The following is a 23,232-nucleotide window of genomic DNA, read 5'->3' on the forward strand; positions in this document are numbered from 1 at the left end:
TCCGGCCCGCCAGGCCCGGGACCTCCATCGGCGCCGCGGCCCGGGCTCCTCCGGGGTTCCCCGCGGGGCCTAGGCCGCGTGCGGGGCGGGGGACAAGGGCGACGGTGATGGGGTCCCCCTCCTCCTCCCTGGGTCTCCCTCCGGGTGTGGCCGGCGGTGGGGGGGAACCTTTCCCCGGAGAGTGAAGAACCGGTACGTCTCCGACGAACCCATTGTACAGGTGGTAAACTGAGGCACGCAGAGTGGGGGGAGGGAAGCAGAGGCTCTCTCAGCCCCCCCCCCTACCCCGACCTCTGCCCTCGCTCGACCTCAGTTTCCACATCGGTGGCGTCCAGGTGTCCAGCTTGCTTGGTGATGGTTGTCTGTCCTTTCTTCCTTCCTTCCTTCCTTCCTTCCCTCCATCCCTCCATCCTTCTCTCCATCCCTCCCTCCTTCCCTCCCTCCTTCTCTCCATCCCTCCCTCCTTCTCTCCATCCCTCCCTCCTTCCCTCCCTCTTTCTCCCCATCCCTTCCTCCTTCTCTCCCTCCCCTCCTCGCCCTGAGGGGCTCTGCTAGGATTTATCGGAAGGGGCCATCCCCGGAGGAGGGAAAAGTGGGGGGCTGCTGGGCGTTCCCCCCCTTAATCTGTCTGGACAACCCAGGAAAGTTTAGCCTCAGTTGCACCCGGCCCGGACTTGCTGGGCCGGGTCTGCTCTCTGCTTGGAGGGGCCCCGTGGTCAGTGTTTGCAAAAGAGGGGGCTGGGCAGGCTGCACCCCGGGGTGGGGGGCGCCTGGAAGTTGAGGGAGCCTGGCCCGGGGACTAGCACGGCCCCCCGCTGTGCCCTCCTGAAGGAGGCCCAGGAGGGGAAGGGAAAAGCCAGTAGCTGCTCCAGAGACCCCAGGCCGCCCCGCCCAGCCCGGGCTGTGCATCTCTGGAAGGAACCGAAGGCGCAGCAGAGGTTAAATAATCTGTAATCTTCCAATCGCACCATTGCCGTGAATAATTTGGGGGTGTTACTTCCTTTGGTGTGTTCCTGTAAAATATTTCTGGGTAACGGTGGTGCAAGCGCACCTGGTGTCCTGCATTTGGCCCTTTGCACTTCTCAGATCATTAGAACGCTCCATTCTGGTGAAGCTGGTTAAAAGGAGTAATTCCTGGAACTAACTGGCATTGGGGAGAAATTGAAATCTCAGTGGCTCAGAAATAGGGGCGCGGGGGGCAGAACAATGTAATATTGGTTATCTTCCTATTGTGCTGAAAATCCTTTGTCTCTGGGGCTCAGAATCCCACAGTGAAGACATAACTTCACAAAGGCTAGGCGGGTTTTGTGTTCTGGGCATGTGTGCTCACTGGTACTGGGGCTTGGACTCAGGGCCTGGCACTCTTGTTTGGATCACAGGTGGCACTCTACACATGAACCAGGCCTCTACTCTGGCATTTTGCTGGTTTATTGGAGATGGGCACTGCTTGGATTTGTCTGCCCAGGCTGGCTTTGATCTTCTGACCTTTAGATTTCAGCTGCCTGAGTAGCGTGGATTACTAGTATGAGCTACTTTAAGATGTGAATCAGTAGTAGATAAAAAGTCAAAGGTAGCGGGGCCATGGTGGCTCACGCCTATGATCCTAGCTACTTAGGAGGCTGAGGTCTGAGGATTGAGGTTCAAAGCCAGCCCAGTCAGGAAAGTCCATTAGACTCTTATCTCCAATGAACCACCAGAAAACTGGAAGTGGCACTGTGGCTCAACTGGTAGAGTGCTTGTTTTGAGCTGAAGAGCTCAGGGACAGTGCCCAGGTCCAGAGTTCAAGTCCCATGACCGACCAAAAAAAAAAGTCTAAGGTAATTTTCCCCAAGATAATTCAAAACCCACAGGAAGGTTTGCTAAATAAACTGCCTGATGATGACATTGAAAAGATATCTTGCCTTATATCCAACTTTTTTGTTGTTGTTGTTCGTGGAGCTTGATCTCAGGGCCTGGCTGCTATCCCTAAGCTTTTTCGCTCAAGGCTAGCACTGTACCACTTTGAGCCACATCGCTACTTCCAGTTTTCCGGTAGCTAATTGGAGGTAAGACTTAGGGACTTTCCTGCCTGGGCTAGCTTCAAACTGTGATCCTCAGATCTCAGCCTCCTGAGTAGCTAGGATAACAGGCGGTGAGCCACCAGTGCCCAGCTATTTCCAATTTTTGAGCATTTCTTCTTCTTCTTTTTTTTTTTTTGGTCGGTCATGGGGCTTGAACTCTGGGTTTGGGCGCTGTCCCTCAGCTCTTCAGCTCAAGGTGAGCGCTCTACCGCTTGAGCCACAGCACCACTTCCGGTTTTCTAGTGGTTTATTGGAGATAAGAGTGTCATGGACTTTCCTGCCAGGGCTGGCTTTGAACCGCGATCCTCAGATCTCAGCTTCCTGAGTAGCTAGGTAACAGGCGTGAACCACCGTCACCCGGTGAGCATTTCTTCTTAAGCTATGTTATGTTCCTTTGTTTTTGAGATGCTAGATTACTTTCCCTATTTTCTTTCGTGATCATAGGTATCATTTAATTACGTTCAACATCACTAAACAACCACAGCTCCTTTTTGTTGGAACAATCAGGACTTATCAGAGCCTACGTTGTGTGGGGCTCAGGAAGTCGATCTTCAGATGGTCTGCACTCAGGGTTTGTGGTCAGCAAGCAGTCTTCCCCAGTGTTTTCAATTCCTTTTCTTGCAAAGTAGAAATCCTGGTTTGCAGGGGAAGGAGAAGTAGGGAGTGCGATTAATCTGGGCAGTGAAGAAATGAGTCACCGCTGGGAGGCAAGCAGCCGGAGCCAGTGCTAGGGCGCCGTGCTGGGTAGCAAACGCGCTCAGAGCAGCTCTGGTGGGTATCATGGTCATTGATGGGAGCATGAAGGCCCACTGGGTACTGGGCCCTTGGGGAAGATTTCCAGAATCCCCTCCCTTCCTTCCTGTCCACTGATGGCATCCCACAAGGACCCCAACACCCCCTACCCTCCCGCACTCCTCCCCTCAGCAGACACGCTGAGCTTTTTAAAACAGAATACAGATCCCATTACTCTGCCTTAGAAACCTCCAGTGCCTTCTAAGTCTATTTATAATGACATCCAGACACAGTGCATGGCCAAGATACTGTCAGGCCCCAGGGCTGTCTGTCTGTCTGCATCTCTGGTCTGTCCCTGCTACTCTGCTATTGTGCCTGTCTCTCGCCTTCTATACCTGGGGTGCCCCCTCCCCATGGTCCCCCCAGCTCTCCATTAAATGGCATCTTTGCTGGCCACCCTGTCTGAAATGGACACCTGCAGCGGGTCCCTAGGCCCTGGCCTAGTACTTTCTGCCGGGGACATAGCACCATCTGAGAACGTTGGACCATTTCTCTGCCTCACCTGTAGCACGTGACCCCGAGGAGCCCAGGGCCTTTGCTCCACCACCAGCACTGGCAGCGTGCACAGGGTCCCGTGGGGCCCCGTGGGTTTTCTGAGTTCTTTCTGGGGCCGTGGCTTCAGCAGGCGCCTTCAGTCCAGGGCTTTGGGGCTGCAGGTCTGGGATTCTCATGGCTGTGTGTTTTGTGTTGGCAGGAGGAGGTGAAGAAGGCAGCCATCTGCTTCAGCATGAACTCATAATACCTCAGTGGAAGATTCCAGAAAGCCCCTCCAAAGAGAAGGTAAGCAAGGGTCTTGGGAAGGCAATGGAGATGTTATTCTGCACTTTCAGAGAGGACTTGTGTTCTATAGTACTCTTCCTGCTTCTGGTTTTTGCTGCTCAAAAGTAATGAAATTACCCTGAGTGACAGAAACCTACGTGACTCTGTACTTCATAAAGAAGTTGTGTTTTCTCATTTACAAACTAGGTCTTAGCTGGGTGCTCATGCCTGTAATCCTAGCTACTCAGGAGGCTGAGATCTGAGGATCGTAGTTCAAAGCCAGGCCAGGCAGGAAATTCTGTGAGACCTTTTTTTGTCAGTCATGGGGCCTGAACTCTGGGCGCTGACCAGTGCTCTACCACTTAAGCCACAGCACCACTTCTGGCCTTTTCTGTGTATGTGGTGCTGAGGAATGGAACTCAGGGCCTCATGCATGCAAGGCAAGCACTCTACTACTGAGCCACCTTCCCAGCCTTCCCCCCACTTTTTTTTTGGGTCAGTTGTGGGGCTCGAATTTGCCACCTGGGTGGTGTCCCTGAGCTCTCTGGCTCAGGGCTAGCACTTTACTACTTTGAACCACAGCGCCACTTCCTCTGAGAGACTCCAATTAACCACAAGCACACCAGAAGTTGTTGAACTACCACCCTCAGGGGAAGGAGTTGGTATCTAACATCTGTTTGGTTCAAAAGGGCCTGATTATTGGGCTGTATGCATGAGCACAATACCTGCAGTAGAGAAATGCATCGTGAAAGACTTATGTATGGTGACTTCGGAGTCTGGAAAAATGTCCAGAATCCAAACAGATCCCCAAATGTTCCATTTTTTTTTTTCCAGTTCTGAGGCTTGAACTCAGGGCCTGGGCTCTGTCCCTGAGTCTGTCTGTGCTCAAGGCTAGTGCTCACCTTGAGCCACAGTGCCACTTCTAGCCTTTTCTATTTCTGTGGTACTGAGGAATTGAACGCAGGGCTTCATGCATGGTAGGCAAGCGCTCTACCACTAAGCCACCTTAGGTCCCAGCCCTCCAATTTATTTTTAGGAAGGGGGAAATGAACAGAGAACATGTCAGGACAACCATACACAAGGGACCTTTGGCCCCTCAAAAGTAGAGGAGGCTGAGAATAGCTTCAGGAAAGGTCTCGACAGATGAATGGATGGCCATGCAGGAGCAGATTATTTTTCAGAAAGGAGATCTTGGGTAGTGCGGCTTGCCGAGGAACAGATCGGATGCTTTTCCTAGAGGCTCCTTTGTCCCTCCCCATGCAGGATGTGGGCATCCTCAGGAAAGGCCCAAGAAACAGAGCCCAGGATCAGATCCTGCCTTTGTTCCCAGCCCCATTGTCTCTCCAGCTCGTGGGCAATTGTATGCTGTCGGAATTGTCAGCACGGTGCCTGGCACCAGAAACGTTTGATAGAATGAACAAATGAATGACAGAGGTTGAGAGAGACAGACACAGAAAGACAGACAGAGAAAGACAGAGAGATGCCGGTCAAAGCTAGATTGCTACTTCTGTGGTACTGAGGAATCGAACTTAAGTTCTTTTATGTTATTAAACACAGATGGAGCCAGTACCCACACAAAAGCAAGCAAGCAAGCAAATACACATACACTGATGGATCGCCGACAGAATACTAAATGTTAATACTAGATCTGAAGGGTGCAAACAGACAGGGCAGGTCTGCTGTGCTCTATGCAGCTGAATCCATTGCAGCCCTAAAGAGAATAGGAAGGGCTCTGCGGCCTTTTCTAGGGAGCGCGAGCAGCCGGTCATCCCGCCCCCCCCAGGCTCCCCAGGACCACTGGTGTTGCTCAGTGCAGCATTGGAGCTGCAGGGGGAAAGCTGCTCGGCGGCCGAGGACCAGGGCGGCTTCACCACACATGGAGCGCAGCCCTAGTGTTTGCCCGCAGGGTCTGCGTGAGCTCCTTGCAGAGCAGAGAACTGGTGTGGATTAGCCACGAACAATCCACATGAGCACTCGAGTTGCTGCCGAGTCTCTTTGGGAGAGACAGCGTTGTGCTTGGATTGTGTCCCTGTCCCTTTCGTGGCCCCACATGCTTGCCTCTCTTGGTTTAGGAATTCTACCAGCTCTGTTGATAGATGCTGTTTGTCAGAGGCTCTAGTGGGGCTGTGTCTCTCTGTGACACTCTGGGGGACCAGGCCTGGTCCCTGCATCTGGTTTGAGAGGTCCTGAAATCCTTCCTTCCTTCCTTCCTTCCTTCCTTCCTTCCTTCCTTTCTTCCTTCCCTCCCTCCCTTCCTCCCTTCCTTCCTTCCCTCCCTCCCTTCCTCCCTTCCTTCCTCCCCTTCCCCTTCCACTCTCCTCCCCTCCTTCTCCCCTCCCTCCTGCCTTCTTTCTTTCCCTCCTCCTTTCCTCCTTCCTCCCCTCCCTCCCTTTCTGTGCCAGCACTAGGTCTTGAACTGACTGCTTGGGTGCTGTCCCTTAGCCTTTTCTCTCAAGGCTACCATTCTGCCATTTCAGCCACCACAGCTCCATTTCCAAGTTTTCTTTTGGCGGTTAAATTGGACATAAGAGTCTCACAGACTTTCCTGTTGGGGTTGTATACGAATAGCGAGCCTCAGATCTCAGCCTCCTGAGTAGCTAGGATGACAGGCGTGAGCCACCAGCGCCGGGCAGCATTTTGAATTCTGGATCCGTTATTTTTCAGAGACTTGGTGTCAGTTTGAATGCTCAGTGGTAGGGTGAGCGAGCGATTGCTCATTTTCCCGCACGCTCCTTGCCTTCAGACTTACAGCTTCAAATCGTTTCCCTTTGCCTTTGTTTCTGGTGTCACTTTTGCTGTGCTTTTTGGAAGAGTCCTGGAACAGTTTACTTGTGATGTCAGGCATAGTTTTCATGCTCTGTGTGTGTGTGTGTGTGCGCGCGCACGCGTGCGTGTGTGCGTGTGGTGACCCAATCTTGCTATACAATCCAAAGCTAGACTTGAACCTGCAGTCTTATAGTTCTAGCCTTCTGAGGCTAAGATTACAAGAATACACCACCATGCTCAGCTCCCTTTGTATATCTTTCATGCTCCAGGTGGGTACATCTTTAAATCACTAGACAAACTGCTCGTGTTAAACTATAGCTACTTTTTGGCTTAGGAAACTGCAATTTAAGGGGCTCCTACTTACTGCCTCTGAAATGACTGCAGTTTCCAAACTGGGAGCCAAAATTATAAAATCATGTAAGCATGCATGCTGAAGAGATCCCCCTGGTGCTTTACAAACCATAGCTAACATTTCCCAAGCCATACACAGCTCACACTCATCCCACTTAATTCTGACAAGGTCGATTATCAGCATGCTTATTATAATTATCTCAGTATTACTGAGGGAAACACAGGATCACAAGTGTTGATCCAGGTCTGACACCCCTCCCCTCCCCCTCCTCCCAGGAAATTCCTGTGTCTTCTTCCTCTCCACAGACCACACGCAGGCTCTAGGGCAGATCTCAGCCTGGAGCGCCTGCTGGGAGAAAGCGGAAGGGGGGAAGGATTGGGAGGGGATTGAGGTCATTTCATGCCTGGTCTGAAAATGCAGCAGCCCTTCGGTCACTGGCTTCCGGTGGGTGGCCGATCCCGTGCCCTTCGGGAAGCCTGGCTCCCTGCCTTCAAGGAGCTCATTTTCTTCTGTGGTTCTTTCTTCCAGCATCCCTCCGCAGCCGAGCTCAGGGTCGTGGCTGAGGGCCGAGAGCTGATCCTGGACTTGGAGAAGAATGAGTAAGTCAGCAACTTCCTCCTTTATCCGCGAGGAAACAATGATCGTGTACGTCCGCGCCGGACGCAGGTGCCGCTGTTGGGGAAGGAAGCGGTTCATGGAGCTGAGCCCCGGCTCTCAGTCCTTGGACCCTTTGTGGGAGCATCTTACAAGGACAGAGGGGTTTTTTTTGTTATTGTTATTATTATTAATATTTTTAACTGGCTCTGGATTTGCTGAGGTTGCTGGGCTGCTGCGTTTCCGGTGTCTGGGAATTGACCACAGGCCCTAGGGGTGTGTGTGTGTGTGTGTGTGTGTGTGTGTGTGTGTGTGTGAGATTAAGGGAAGGAGCCACCTTTCTAGTTCCTAAACCTACGATTCTGCCAGTCAAGAGTATTGTCAGCAGAAACTCCGGCTTCCCCGGGGCCCCGCTGCGCTGGCCACCTGACCACGTGTGTCCCAGGTGGCATGGCCAGAAATGTCGCCACCCTGATTTGCCATCAAGAATGGTTGCAGCCAGGCACCAGCGGCGCACGCCTGTCATCCTAACTGCTCAGGGGGTTGAGGACCGCTGAGGATGTTCAAAGCCAGCTTGGGCAGGAGAGTCTGGGCGACTCCTCTCGCCAATTCATCACCAAAAAGCTGGAAGTGGAGGAGGTGCAGAAAAGCTAAGGGACAGTGTCCAGGTTCTGAGTTCAAGTACGCACACACACACACACACACACACACACACACACGTCATTGAGGGGTGCTAGCCATGGAGCAAGGCTGTAATGTCTGTGACTGTGGGTGGGCACCACAGAAAGGGCTCTGCGTATCGAGCTGAGGTCTCTGAAGCCCTTTGTCATTTCTCCCCCACCTACTCTGGGTCTGGGTGCTGTCCCTCAGCTCCTCAGCTCAAGGCGAGCGCTCTACCACTTGAGCCACGGCACCACGGACTTTTCCTGCCTCAGCTGGCTTTGACCCGCGATCCTCAGATCTCAGCCTCCTGAGGAGCTAGGATGCCAGGCATGAGCCACCACCGGGCCTGGGCAGACTCCCACTTAGATCCTGCGGTGAAGGGAAGTGTGCACATGCGTGGAGGCCGCAGCCTCCTCTGGGCAGCCTCCACACGCCCAGGCGAGGCTCAGGGCAGGGTCTTTCCTGAGCCAGGGAGACAGGAATGGAATGTAAGGCATCCCAAATTTGGGCTCTTGGGAGAGCTGTGTGGGGAGTGTGATTACTGAGACGGTGTGGCTCGCGCCTCTCTTCTGCCTCAGGGACTAGTGTCCTCTAGGTCACCGTGGTCATTGCTGCTCTCCTCTGGTGTGAAGCCAGGCCTTTACTGGCCTGGGGACACGCCGCCCCCTCCCTCTCAGGGGTTCTGCCTTGTGAGTGTCCCGCAGTGTTAGGGAAAGGCCCCTAGAGGGGTTGTTCCTGACAGTCCGTGAGCTCTTGTTTACTTTCCTGCTGTCATCCGCCTTTCTTTTGTCTAGTTCAGCCCTGGAGTGGACCACGTGCCCCTCCTGCCCCCCCTCCCCCTTCCACGGCTCACCCCCAAGTGTTTGGGGGTGTTCTCTTGAGCAGACCTTAAGATATTGGGTCCATGGAGCGTCCTTCCCTCCCCTCTTGGAATTGGGGGCCAAAGATCAGGGGAAATAAGAGCAGGGAAAGAACAATGAAAGTCAGGGCTGGGAAGGTGGCTCAGTGGTAGAGCGCTTCAGCACCACATAAACAGAGTGGCGCTGTGGCTCATGTGCTAGAGCACTAGCCTTGAGCTGAAGAGCTGAGGGACAGCGCCCAGACCCAGAGTTCAGCCTCACAACTGTTTTACACACACACACACACACACACACACACACACACACACACATCAGACTCCTGTCATCCCAGCCGTGTGGGGAGGCTGAGGTTCCCATGAGGATCAGAGTTCCAGGCCAGCCTTGGGGGAAAACAAAAACAAAAACAAAAAAAGGCTTGTGAAACCCATCTCAACAGAAAAGGTTAGGTGCGGTAGCAGAATCCTGTCATCCCAGCTCTGATGGGAAATGTGAAACAGGGGGATCGTGGGAAAAATTGGGAGATCTCCCCTCCAAAATAATCGCAGTGGCAAGGAGCTGAGGGCGTGCGCAGCTCAGGTGGTTGCCGTGGAAGCCCCGAGTTCAGAGTCCACACTGCCCAAGGAAAATAATCATCGCACCAGCCGCTGCGCGTTTTACGCCCAGATGCAGAAACTTCAGCTCACTCAGAGAGGGGGAGACGTTTGTCTAAAGCCACACTGCGGGTTATTGGGAGGGATGAGAGGAGGCACGGAATGCCGCTTGCCTTCTTGGCTTGGGTCTAGAGTCCCAGAAGGCGACACCTCAGGCAGTTGTGGAATCTTCTGGAAGGTCTGTGGGTACCCTCTCTTGTGAAATGAGAATAGTAATGCCAACCTCATGAGGGATTGTGAGGATCTGAGATTAGGTTTTTCAACCCCAAAGTCCAGGAGTCTCAAATTAGGTTGGGCCACGTGAAGACAAAGAAGGCTGATTTCATGGCCGCCGCTGGACGACAGCAGACAGCCCTTTATTACCTCTCCAGTCATCTGGGGTACGGAGGTGGCTTCGGCAAGCAGAGTTCTGCCAGTTCCCGGTCACACTTGTGGCTTGGTTCACCATTAGCCCAGACTTTGCCTTTGGAGAATTGTTAACCACTTTTTCACAGGACAGAAGAGGATAAAGGTAGAGACCCTCAGTGGTTTGGGGCTGTGTTCTTTAAGGAGATAAGAAGATAGCGCCTGTCCGAGGGGTAGCTGGCCTTCCTTCTATGCAAAATGCTAATCCAGAGTCTTCTCTTCCTTGCTGAAGCGGGTGGTGATTGCAAAGTTCGCTGCAGCAGTGCACAGCTCAGATTGCAGGGTGCAGAGGCAAAGCTGGGGGTGGGGGGGTATTGGGGGGGTTACTTCATTCACAGGGCCCAGGGAGGAGCCAGCAACTGTGATCTTTATTAGCCCAGGGCTTGCCCAGATGTGGTTCTATTGTCTGCCACGGGATTCCAGCTCGCAGCCACTGGTGAGCAGTGCAGGGGCTGGTTGTAGTACCTGACCGCCCCGACTCAGCAGAAGGCTAGGGAGTTGTGAATAATGGAAGTGATGGTGACCTCACCAGGTGTCCCCAGGGGCTGCTTCCTGCAGCCAAATCTGGCCCGTATTTTTTTTTTTCTTCTGTTTGTTTTTGAACATGTGTTAGTGAGCGGAACAGCAGTTGCACATGACTTCCGGCTGTGTTGATTTCCCCAGAGCTCCTCATTCACCGAGAGCTGAGTCCAGACTCAGAACAGCTCTGGAGTGGGGGTGGGGAGGGGGGAGGGGAGCCAGGCCTTGCTGAGGTTTTCGAGTGGCTGTTTCTGTAATCCCCTGGTAGCCCTGTCCTGTGATTTCTCAACGCTATTTCTTAACCTTCTCAGCCCATTTCTCATCTACCCCACGGCTGGCTGGAACATTCCAGGCTCCGGTGTAGCTACTAGGGGTCAAGCTGGGGTAAGACACCGAGGTAATGAGCAAGAAGATCAGCGCAGGGTATGTGAATGGTCAGTGCTTTGGCAGATGGACACACACACACACACACAAACACACACACTGTTTATGAATGGCCTGCCCAAACTCTGCTATCGATTGTTGATCTCTGAGATACATCGGATCTGAATGATTGCGGCCGTGGAAGATGGCTGAGAGAGGAAAATGATAGCCGTGGTCACTGCCACGTTCAAAGGCCCCATAGAGGATGGAAGTTTCTCGTCCTCTTCCCTCCTTCCTCCTCCCCCTCTCCCGCCCCTGCCCTCCAATATTCCTCCAAATGGTGGCTGCTTCTCGGGTCCCCCAGGAGCCATGGGAGATGGCTTGTGAGACTTTGGGGGTGGGGTGGGGTGCAGGGGAGAGGATATTTTAAACCTTTCACCAGCCCGAGGTGTCTGGCCGCCCCCCCATGAAATCAAAGCCCTTGTGCTCATAATGCGGCCCGAAATAGCAGCAGTGAGTGGCCTTTAATGGAATTCACACATGGGGAGATCATTGCTAAGAATGGAGAGGAAGAGGGGCAGGGGGAGGGGCCGGGGGCGTGGCCAGCCCCGCGTCAACCCCAAAGCTTTGGCTTTGGAGCAGCTCAGAGAAAACACAAGACCTGAGTGTCCCCCCCACGTCCCACCGATCCCCCCCCCCAAAAAAAGAAAGAAACCGTCCGGTAGCACAGTCTGTCTGCAGGCTCCTATGTGCTGGAACCGTCCTGTATTTGCGTCCTGGCTCTGCCACTGAACAAAGCATTCCCCCTGGGGACCGTGTTTGTGGCACTGAGGAATCGAACCCAGGGCCTCATGCATGCTAGGCAAGTGCTCTACCACTACTCCACCTTCCCAGCCCCTCATTCCTTTTCATGTTTATGCTTTCAAGTTGTTGACTGTGCTCGGGGTTCGAACTCAAGAACCTTGCACTTGCTAGCAAAGTGCTCTGCCACTTGAGCCGTGGCTCTCTTCTCCCACCTCTTTTTTTTTTGTTGTTGTTGGTTTGTTGGTTTTCAGTGCTTTCTGAATAGGGCCTTGCATTTTGCTCGAGTAAAGCCTGGACTGGAATCCGCCCGTTTACCCTTCCAGTGAGGCTGGGGTGACAGGCTTGTACCACCACACCCAGATTTTTATTGGTTGCAGTGGAAGTCTCTGTTGCCACCAGCTAGCCTTGAACCTGGATCCTCCTGACTTGTATCGGTGGGATTACAGGAATGAGCCACTGCGCCCGGCTTGTTTGTTGTTTTCACACTGCAAAGGTAGTGCACACTCATTGTATGTAAGAGGCAAAAATACCAACTGAAGCATGAGGGCTTCCCACTCTCGAGGAGACACCACCATTAAACTATGTGGGGGCTTAGCTTTGACCTTCCCTGGGCGCGTGCTGTGACGCCCACCTGTAATCTCAGACACAGCCGCCTGGAAGGATGTACATCGTCAAGCAGACTGCTGTCTGCGTCAGGGAAGGAAGAGCAGAATGAGATTATACCAGACCGAGTGCTGCTTTGCATTTCACTTGACTGGATGACAAGAATATAACCAACTCAGGTTGAGTGCGCGGTATGTACGTGGGTACATACACGCCATTTGCAAATGTGGACCCCACGGAGTCCTTGTGGACAGCGGACATAACACTGAGCTCAGAGACGGACTGTGGGGAAGCTGCCTGCACCCCACTCCACCCTCCCGAGCCTCAACCTACCCATCAGGAAAATGGGCTTTTGCCTCAGTTGGACTCCCAAGGATTCTTCCTGTGCTAGGAAATGGGAAAGGGGCTCTCTGGCTCAGAGTTAAGCTGTGGGCAGAGGGACGACCGGAAATGGTACCCCCGAAAACCAGCTTGAGGTGGGGAATGAACCCTGAGTGTGGGACTTACCAAAAGAAACAAAGAAACGTAATTACAGGAGCGAGATTCCAGGCTGCTGCTCCACAAGCCGGCGTTCGGCAGCCTCAGCCGTCATAGTTTTCGCCATGAACCTTAGGCGTGGTCTCCTAACCCTATAGTAACCACACAGGCTCTTCCTTCGCATCCTGGGAGCCAGAGACCGCTTGGGAAGTGTAATGGGTCCTGGCAAATCTGCCAAGTCGTGGGGTAGCGTCAGCGTATTACAAGGTCACCTTCAAAAGCAAATGAGCCACTGGGCACTTTGCCCAGAGGTCCGATGGCGGTCATGGCCTTCTTGCTGCTAGCTAGCACCCTAAGCACATTGGAGCATCTCTCTCGCCAGCTCTACTTCCTTGAGTCCAAATGATGATAGAAAGAGTAAGGTGGAGACACGGAGCGATGGCCTTTATGCTCATTGCCTTTATTGTGCCCCGGCCCAGGCAGCCAAAGAGAGAGAGAGAGAGAGAGAGAGAGAGAGAGAGAGAGAGAGGCTGTCTGTACAAAGTCTAGCGAATAAACATGGCCATTTGTTTTACGTGCTGCTTTCCCGGCGCTCTTGGGGGCAGGCTTGTCAAAACAGAATGCAGGCGGCTGGAGGTTTATGGATGTTCGCAGGCCCCATGCTTTCTGACCTTAATCTCTCTCCATAGCTCAGAGACATTACAGGAAAAGAGGATTGTTTCTGTTGTCTGGGAAATTATGGGACAGTCTGGAAAATGAACAGCTCCAGCTCTTCTCCTTTTCCTCTCAAGCCTATTTAGATTATGTTGCGTGCTAGAGGAACAGGAAGGGGAGAAGTAGCTGAGGGGAAAGCTTTCTGGTGATCGGCAGAAATTTATATATAAATTGCTTTTATTATATTTATTTATTCTTTTGTCAGTCCTGGGGCTTGAACTCAGGGCCCGGGCACTGTCTCTTAGCTTTTTTTTGCTCAAAGCTAGTGCTCTACCACTTTGAGCCACTTCCAGTTTTCTGGTGATTCATTGGAGATAAGAGTCTCCTGGAGTTACCTGCCTGGTCTGGCTTTGAACTTCGATCCTCAGACCTCAGCCTCCTGAGTAGCTGGGATTATAGGCGTGAGCTGCTGGCACTGGCTAGTTACCATCTCTTATTCCTGTACTTCTCTCCCAAGGATGTCTGGTAGAATACCTCTCGGGCTGTGCCCATCCCCCCACCCCACTTCCTCTAGGGCCAGCAGTAGCCTTCAGCATCTTATCTAGGTTAAAGGATGTCTCTCTTTGACCCTGCCTTAACTGGAGCTTCATTCGTTGTTGGCAAAGTTCCATTTCCTGGATCTGAAAGAGCTCAGAATGGCTTAGCCACGGTGTCGCCGTTCCCAGCCGTCTGCTCGGCTGAGTTACGAGGGAGCGAATCGCAGACATATGGATTGCATTTCACTTTAAAAGACACATGGCCGAGGAAATTAAAGGATATCATTCTTTAACCAACGATTTGGCAGATCCCAAATATTCAAAATGTTTCCCAAGCCCTGCATGCAGCTGCACTCCACGCCGCATGTGTGTGTGTGTGTGTGTGTGTGTATGTGTGTGGTGTGTGTGGTGTGTGTGTGTGTGTGTGTGTGTGTGTGTGTGTGTGGTGTGTGTGTGTGTGTGTCTGCAGCTTCCTTCCAGTGATTTCATTGTTGTTGTTGTTGTTGGAGGAGGAAGAGAGTGTCAAGAACGGATTTAACCCTGCCACAATGAAGACCGGGAATGCATGGGCAAATTGGAATCCAAAGTGCTGAGTGGGCCTGCCAGCTTGTCCTGGAAGGACCTGGAAGGTTCTGGCTTTCTGTGGACTGAGATGATTTCCTTTGGAGCCTCCCTGACCCATGGAGACCCCCTCTGCAGTTGCAGAACAAATGCACTGTTAGCTAGTGTTGGCTTTGGGCTGCGTGTTTAGCCAGATTCTCAGCCACACCCTTCAGAGGCCAGGGCTCGGATTACAAGGAATCCGGGTCTCTGTGCTACCCTAGCCCAAACCTTTACACCCCCTGGACCAAGTTGTTTGGAGCAGATGAGCTCCAGCACCTCGTGCGGTGCCAGCTGGTTTAGGTGTTTGGTGCTTTGGGCAGGTCTCTTGCCATCTGAACTTTCCTTCTCCCTCCTATTCCTGCCCATGCGCACTGTTCAGCGAGTCTTGGCTGATCTGTCCCGGGCAGAGACTTCTCAAACAATGGCTTGTTTCAGGAGCAATGTTGTCATAATCCCCTTTTCATAAATAAGGAAAGTTAAACCTGAGGAACTGAACTAATTTACCAGCCATCAAGCAGAATCGGGTGGGGGGGTCCATCTCCAATTTGACTCTTAAAAGGCAGTTTCTACCTGCATGGAAATGAGCAACATTGATACCTTCATTGGCGGGCATGTGGTAAACAGAAAAAATGCACGCTCGACGCTCTGCTCCCCAAACCCATCCACATGCTCATCCCTGAAAGATGTAGCCGTGTTGCCTTATAAGGAAAAGAAAGGTTTTGGAGGCATGCTTTAGTTCACTTAAGGCATGCTTAAGTTAAACTAGTGGAAGATGATCCCTAAATTACCTAGCAGAGGCTTAAATGAGATCCAACTGTGTCTATTTATATGTATAGAGCAAGACGTGGAAGGGAGATTGGAACACAGCAAACCTGAGAAAACAAGTAGGCAGGGATTGTGGCGGAGAGATATTCAGTCCTTGGGAACTTCAGACTATGTCTGGCACATTGAGAGCAGGCCTGCCGTCCATGCTGGCTTTTGTGAACAAGAATGAAGTTTGGGGACGGGTGCTTGGCGATGGGCGAGGCATGCCCATCGTGTGTGGTGAATGACACGGGTGCCAGCTCCTTGCGTGCTCGGGAGCTCCAGGATCATCATCCAATGCTGCTGTGAATTCACAGCGTTAACACCCTGGCAGGACTTTACTAAAGTCCCGGAGGCACTGCAGCAGCGCAATGAATAGCCGCTGTGTATTTGCATTTCGCAGGGTCAGAAGAGCATGGAAGGGTGATGTCAGAGGGAATTCCCCCGAGTGGGCTTCCAAATGGAATGAAGAGAGGTCGCCCCCGGAGGAAACCACCCTTGCTGTTCCGTGGGGACCAATGCCTGCTACCACCAGGGCAGCTTAGCCCGTTCTGCATTGGCTCCCTGGCCCTCCCTTGGCCAGGCCTGACTATTTGATAAGGGTTGGGGGGAGGGGGGGCGGAGTTTGGGATCCATTCGCTGCTTCTGGCTCTATCTCCATCCAGGGACCCAGCCCGGGCTGCCGGCCTAGCCAGGAAGGATGTCCACTGTCTTCTTTTGTCTCAAGCTTATTTCTTCTGGCTGCCCTTCAGCGGGAGCACAGGGGAAAATGAATGGGAGGAAGCTGTCAATTGCCCCGGTGGCCCTCAGATAGAGTCTTGTCAGGGCTCAGGGATGCTGGGTGGAACCGAGAAGAAATCCGGGGCTGGATCCCTTCACCTTCAGGGTGCTGACCTAGAAAGTGACAGCAGCTCACTTGCGCTGATTAGCTCTTACCTACATTTACCCAGATGGATCCCCCCCACCATCCCCGGCCTCAGGGCTAGTGCTCTACCCCTTGTGCCACAACTCCACTTTGGGCTTTTGGGTGGTTAATGAGAGATCGGAGGCGCACAGGCTTTCCTGCCTAAGCTAGCCTCAAACAGCGATCCTCAGCTCTCAGCCTCCTCAGTGGCTTGGATTATAGGCTTCAGTCACCAGTACCCAGCCAACAACAGATGGCTTTTGATGAGGCCAGGAGGAGAGATGTTTGGGAGTCAGAAGGAGAAAACAAGAGATAAACACTGGGTTGAGCCAAAGGGAATACAAGCTGTAGCCCTAATAATCTCAGTATTCCTAACTAGACACGTGGCTAAGGAAGGGGGTGGGTTTCTAAGAGCCAGGGGTCCTTGGATCCACTCAGGGAAAGCAACTCAGGGCTCGTCCCACAGAGGAGAGTCTCCGAAGGCGAAAGTTTTAGCAGTGATTTATTTCAGTATACCAGGGCTAAAGTAGGGAGAAACAGAAAAAAGGAAAGCATTTCCAGCTGCCCTGCAACAAATAGGGAAGGAGTTCAAAACTCAAAACTGGCCCCTCTGAACTGTAGCTCGTAGACCTTACTGGGCGACTGTAAGGAGCTGCTGGGTCCCTGGACAATGGTGCTGCGTGGTTTGAGGTGGGTGAGGCCCACCCGAGCCCCGGTGACCTTCAGGATTTCCATGGCCCAGGGCAGCCCTTCATTGTGTTTTGTTTTTTTCTATCTCCACTCTAGCAGGGCCAGTTCCTAGCTTTTTACCACTTCAAAGGAGAGAGCCTTACCTCATTCTCCTAATCTTGTAATTTAACCCAGGCAAAAGTAGGCGCCCTGGGAGGGAACAGGCGTGTGCATTTTCTTTCAGCTGACTTTCCTGGCTTCATCTGTAAAAACAATAGAGTTTCCTCCTCTCCTCTCTCTATCCCTGTCTGGATTTGAGCGGCTCTGGGCTGAAACTGTGGTCCTCCCTGGGCTAGACTGTGCTTGCTGCGTCCAGGAGGAGAAGCATCTCCTGACAGCTTGAGAAATGTAGGCCAAGCCTGGTGGATGGAGGGGCTCCCTGGCAGCACCAGGCCAAGATGGCTTCCTGACACCTGGAGTCACTCTGGGTGTGTCCTGGGAAGCGGTGCTTGCTGGGATGCGTTTGGGGACTGGGGTAATGACCCGGAAGTCCCGCCTTCCAGTCCTTCCTTTGCTCTTACCTCCAAGGATCTGACTAAATGCTTCATTCATCTAGGCTCCCTGGAAATTTGAAGGTGTTTCTGACCCCCCTCCTGAAAGACTAAAAATTAGAATTACATTTTCACAATTGCTAACTGATGATTTGCTCTTGTAAACTTGCTCGCGCCTAGCACTAGGAATTGAGTAAAAAGTCTAGGCCCCTGGGACAAGGTTTGTGGTCATAGATAAAGAACAAACAGGTATGTTTTTCTGGTTCCTGTTTGAAAATTCCCTAAGTGGCTAAATGGGACCCAAGATAGGGACCCAAGATAAGGACCACCCGACAAGCCCAACAAATTAGGCCAAATGTTAATTAATCACAAGTCTGTAACTCTGTAAACTTCCTAACCCTTAACCCCCAGAGTGACTATCTCCATTTGATCATCCGCGCCAATTGTTTTATTACAAAGAGTGTTATAAACTTCCCCGTGTAGTAAACTGAGCCAATCCCGGGCAACCTGGGGTCTTATGCTAATCCTGTGGCTTTTGTCTTTAAAAATGCCTGTAACTGCTGCTCGGGGCTCCCTGTCTGCTCAGGACAGAGAGCCCGTTTGCGCAAACGCCAAATAAACTCCTCTTGCTTATTGCAGCTGCTGGCTTGAAGTCTTGGTTCTTGGGGTGCCCTCCCGTTGAAGAAAGCATCCCAGAGGGTCTGGGGTCTTTCACTCCCTTCCCCTCCCCTCTCCAGTCCTTCTTCGTAGCCAGTGGAACGTGCCTGTGGTGGGGGAGAAGAAAAAAAAGATCTATGAAGAGCCAGACTGATCCTGAGAGTCCTGGGGACCCATCCCGGGAGAGAAGCTGAGTTGTCTGGGGAGATAGATACTTTGATGTTAGGAAAATGAGCTTTGTGTGTCTCTCAGAGCGCGGAGGCTTACACGAACCTCCTGGCTGAGCCCCTGAGTCCTAACTGAAGGCTCCTGGGAGAGTTGGGGTGCACTCCTCAATTAAACTCAACTGGGACAGATGGGGGGTTCAGAGACTCTCTGGCTTGACCTTCCTTCCTTCCTTCCTTCCCTGCCTCCCTCCCTTTCTCCTCCCCCCTTCCTTTTCTGGGTTTGAACTATGCTTGCAACTCAACCCTATTACTGCCTTCCAAGTCGCTGGGATTCTAGGTGTACACCATCTCTCTCAGCTTCTTTCTGACCAGTCTCCACACCCTTGTACTCCTTACGCCTTCCTCCTGCCTTTCCTCCCTCACCTCATGGGCATGTACTGTGCGTGGTGGCTGAGCCAGGCCCTGGCTGCAGGCAGTGGCCCCCCCCAGCACCCCTGCCACCCAAGGACGTAAGGGGAGACCAAGGAAGCACAGGGTGCTATCAGAGTACAGCGGGATGGGGGTGGGGGGAGCTACCCCTGGATTGGGGGCTCTGGAGGCTTCTAGAAGGAAGTGAAGAAAGCTCCGTGGGGCGGGTGTGGCAAGCGTTGGCCGCACATGCCGGATGTGAGTTGCCACAGCTGTCCTGGGGTGGGAACAAAGGCCCTGAGGCAGGTGAGGGGCTTTCAACAGTTAGAGTCCTGGGGGAGGCAGGAAATGGGGGGGGCCTTGGGGGCTTAGGAAGGATTTGGGATTTTTATCTGGAGGCCAATGAGAAGGGGGGGCCGTGTAGAGGACTAAATTAGGGAAGGAGGGGGGTAGGCAGGGCGGGAGAAGAGGAGGGAATCCAGCCCTGTGTATGGGGGGACCATGGAGATGGGAATGGGGAGCCCTGGGGCTGATGGATAAAGAGCGTTGGTGGCTCACGCCTGTCATTGTAGCTACCTGGCAGGCTGAGCGTGGAGGATCCCAGTTCGTAGCCAACCCCAGACAGGAAAGTTCACTGGAGTCTTTGTCTTCAGTCACCCACCCAAAAGCTGCGAGTGGAGCTCTGGCTGAAGTGGTAGAGCGCCAGGTTTGGGTGGAAAAGCTCGGGGGGGGGGGCAGCGGCCAGGTGTCCGGCTGGAGCCAGGAGCAGGACACTTGCCCGCGCCGTGGGGTGCGACGTCCTGAGCTTGGGGACACGTGGCTTCCGTTTTTCTCTTTCAATGGAGTGAGTGACCCCATGCCGCCGCCTCTGCCGGTCATGGCGGGACCTGCTGAGGAAAGCTTTGTGAAGAGTCACATCCTGTATTGTCCATCACCCTGGCAGGCCCACTCTGCCCTTCCCTCGCCGTCTGTCTGTCCCCCTTACTTACAGTTCTATCTACTTCATTTCCTAGGAAATGGGAGACACCCCCCCATCCAGTGGGGGCGAGGGAGAGGTTTAATCCTGGGGGCCCCCTGGGGATTGCAAACCAGCTGTTGTTGGTGGCAGTGATGTCATGGGCTGGACAGGGCTGGGCACCCCTCTGCCCCCCCTGGAAGGAGAAATGGGGTCTTTATGGCTTTGTAGGCTGGGCCTGGTGGGGGGTGGGGGGTCAGGGGTTCGCAGAGCACAGTCAGTCACCACATTCCTGCCCTTGCATCAACCTCCCTGGAGAGGGGCCCCGATGCACCAGAGGCTACAATGGTGGCATTATACCAGGCCCGCCTTCTCTTTCTGAGACCACCCCCCTCCCCCTCCCCCTTCCTGGAAGGGAGGAAGTCAGGCGCAGGGGACTCGCAGTGGGAGACTGCGAGGGGGGGGGAGGTGAGGAGTGCTTGTGTTCTAGAAACTTTTCGTCTCTCCACGTGCAGATCCTAGATGGAGGGCTTCAGGTGGAAAGTGCCAGGCATGCACAGGTCCAACTGAGGTACGGGGTGGCAGAAATGGGGTTAGGAAAGAGGAGATTGTCAGTGCCTTAGGTCAGCCCTAGGCTGGCCTTGCTGCACGCACGCACACACACACACACACACACACACACACCACACGCACACGCACACGCCTGTGTGCTCTCTCATAGCTGTGAAAGAAGCTTGTTAGGGGAAATGAAATCACTTACTACACAGGTTTGCAACTGTGCTAGAAAGTACGTTAAACAGGTGGGTTGTGCAAAGGCAACATGCCTTCTGCCCCAGGGCCTGGGTGGCGTTGCCAGCCCTCGACATGCCTGCTGCCCGCCTTTGCCAAGACGATCTCCTGTCATGATCGATCTCCTGTCATGATCGATCTCCTGTCATGATCGATCTCCTGTCATGATCGATCTCCTATCATGATCGATCTCCTGTCATGATCGATCTCCTGTCATGATCGATCTCCTGTCATGATCCATCTCCTATCATGATCGATCTCCTGTCATGATCCATCTCCTGTCATGATCGATCTCCTGTCACGATCGTGGAAGCCCCAGGCCCCAGCCTGCCTCTGGGCTGCCCGTTAGCACAGGGCTCCGCACATGGCCGGCCTCAGGCCATTCTTGTGGAGTGAGTGCCCTGGGTCTCAGGACTCAGAAGAGGAACTACAGCGTGGCCCGACACCGAAAGCGCATGCTGGAACCAAGACAGGAGGATCGTGATTCTGCCTCCCGTGTCCCCAGCTGCCCCATTTACCAGCCACCCCTAGCGATCGGTTATTAGACTGCTTGGTGTCCTTCCTTCCGAGGCTGGGTGGATGCTTTGATCTACCACAGACATTTAGCTCTTGAGTGTGCTCTTAATTTATTGAGATGGACACAAAACATAGTCTGGTGTTGGGGATGTTCCTGTCATTGGTACTTGGATTAGAACCCAGAGTCTTGTGCTTGCTTGAGTCTAGTACTCTCCAACCTAGTTTTTGTTCCTTCTTTTCGACATGGGGTTTCACAGACTTTTCTGTCTGGGCTGGCTTTGAACTGTAATCCTCGGACCTCTGCCTCCTGAGTAGCTAGGATTACAGGTGTGAGCAACTGGTGCCTGGCTTGCTGCTTTTAGTGTTAAAAAAAAAAGTCAAAAATGGGATGTGGACAAAGGGAGTCGTAAAGATTGTTTTGTTGAGTGGGCATGGTGGGACACACCTGTAATCCCAGCTGCTCAGGGAGGACAAGGTAGGAGGATCATGGTGGTGTGAAGGGGGTTGAACAAAATCAGCTCAGAAAACCTCTCTGAAGCGTGAACTCAAGGCAGAAGGGCTGCGGTAGTAGCCCACGACGGTGAAGCCCTTAGATTCATCCACAGTAACTCCACACGAAGACAGTTTTGTTGCAGCAGCTGCGGCCTGAGGACACACTTTGGAAAAGATGAGAGCCAGCCCCCGGCACGAAAGACCACTGAAGCGCTGGGTTTGGATAGGATAACCTTGGGCGCTAACGGACAGCCCAGGCAGGCTAACGCTGGGCTGGCACCTGATTCCCACACCATGCCGGGGCTGGGTGTGGCCCCGGGCCCGGAGCTGTCAGCCCCTCCTGTAATCCCAGGAGGCTGAGATCTGAGGATCAAGATTCAAAGCCAGGCTGGTCAGGAAAGACTCTTACCTCCAGCAAAAAGCTGGACGGGGAAGTATATCGAGTGGTAAGGTGCCAGCCATGAGCAGAATAACGCTAAGGGACAGCACGCACGCCCTGAGTTCAAGATTGAGTACTAGCACAGAAAAACCCCATACAATCTCTTCTCTTCCCCTCCCTCTCTCTTTTTTCTTTCCCTTTTTCTCTCTCCCTCCCTCTCCCACTTTCTCTCTCCTCCCCTCTCCCCCCTCTGTTCCTCCCTCTCTTTTCCTCTCCTTCCCTCTCCCTCCCTCCCACCCTCCCTTCCTCCCTCTCTTTCTTTCTCTCCCTCCCCACCCTTTCCTTTCCTGACTTTGAGCTCTGGCCATGACTGTTGGTTTTAAGATGGTAAAAAATATTGGACGAGTCTGTGGAAGTTACTGGAATATTGGGTCAGTCTAAAGGGGTGGAAGCAAGGGGCTCCTTTGCTTTTCTCAGGGCCTCTTCCTCCTCGCCCCCACGTCCTCAGAGAGGTACAAGTCTTGAGCTGTTTTCTTCAGCTTCCTGCGCATTCTGTTCCCGCCAGCGGATCTGGGCAGCAGGCCCCTCCCCCGGCCGCTTTTCCCTCACCTGTGGTTTCCGCTGATCTGCTGGACGAACATGGCGGTGGTTTACTCCACACGAGTTGCTGAAAGACTGCCTGGAAGACAGAGAAAAGTTTCATTTCCTCCAACTGTTTTGGGCTGGTTGCAATATATACCCATGAAAGGCAACGGGGCGGGGGGGGCATTTTGAGGGTTCCCAGAGTCCCTGTCTGGGACCATGAGTCATCTTGATAGAGAGAGCCAAGAGGGAGGTGGTAGAGGATTAAGTAAAGACCCTGCCAGCCCCAAGAGTAAGCATTGCTTGTGCAGACATTCTTGAGTAAATAATACAAAAGCACAGACCCCCCCCATTGCTGCCAAAGCCCCCTCCCCCCCTTGGCTGTGGTTGGGCCTCAGAGTCAGGTGACACATTAGGCTTGATGCGCAGAGCTTACCAGGGCCTACCTTCCTCATCCTCTGAAAAGGAAAACCGAGATGCTGGGAATGTGGCTCCATGACAGAGCTTATGCCCAATGTGTTCAAGGTCCTGGGTTTGATCTCCAGGACCAGGAATAAAAGAGGGAAAGGAAGCAAAGGAAGGGATAATTGAATAGTCTGAATAAGGACTTGAATAACTTGCACAGAATCAATCCCCACTAGTGTTAATACTAATATCAGCATGTCCGACCAGGCTGGGGGCGTGGCCACCATCGGGAAGAAAGCTATAAAGGTTAAGGTTATAATGGGAGGAGCATCTGGGGAACAGTTATCAAAGATGGAGGTCGAATTCCCCAGAGGACCCGCATGGCACCCAGGGTTTTATCAGTTTATTTTTCCACAAGCCTTCCTGGCATTGTGGGCCTCCTGAGTCCCATGATGGTGGCCTTCTGAGAATGAGCAGGGAACCGGAGGGCCCTA

The 23,232-nt window shown here is 53.0% G+C and overlaps 1 protein-coding gene across 1 annotated transcript in view; it reads left to right on the forward strand.

Annotated features, from left to right (window-relative positions):
- Positions 1–2,840: 2,840 nt before the first annotated feature.
- Positions 2,841–23,232, forward strand: part of Adam19 (ADAM metallopeptidase domain 19) — a 58,693-nt gene continuing 38,301 nt past the window's right edge. The window contains exons 1-4 of the mRNA XM_013030872.1: positions 2,841–2,873; positions 3,361–3,436; positions 3,547–3,632; positions 7,258–7,328. Of these exons, the coding sequence (XP_012886326.1) occupies positions 2,841–2,873; positions 3,361–3,436; positions 3,547–3,632; positions 7,258–7,328 (266 nt within the window). The remainder of the gene's footprint in view (positions 2,874–3,360; positions 3,437–3,546; positions 3,633–7,257; positions 7,329–23,232) is intronic.

This window comes from Dipodomys ordii, unplaced genomic scaffold (assembly GCF_000151885.1).
Source record: "Dipodomys ordii isolate 6190 unplaced genomic scaffold, Dord_2.0 Scaffold135, whole genome shotgun sequence".
Lineage (NCBI taxonomy): Eukaryota > Metazoa > Chordata > Mammalia > Rodentia > Heteromyidae > Dipodomys > Dipodomys ordii.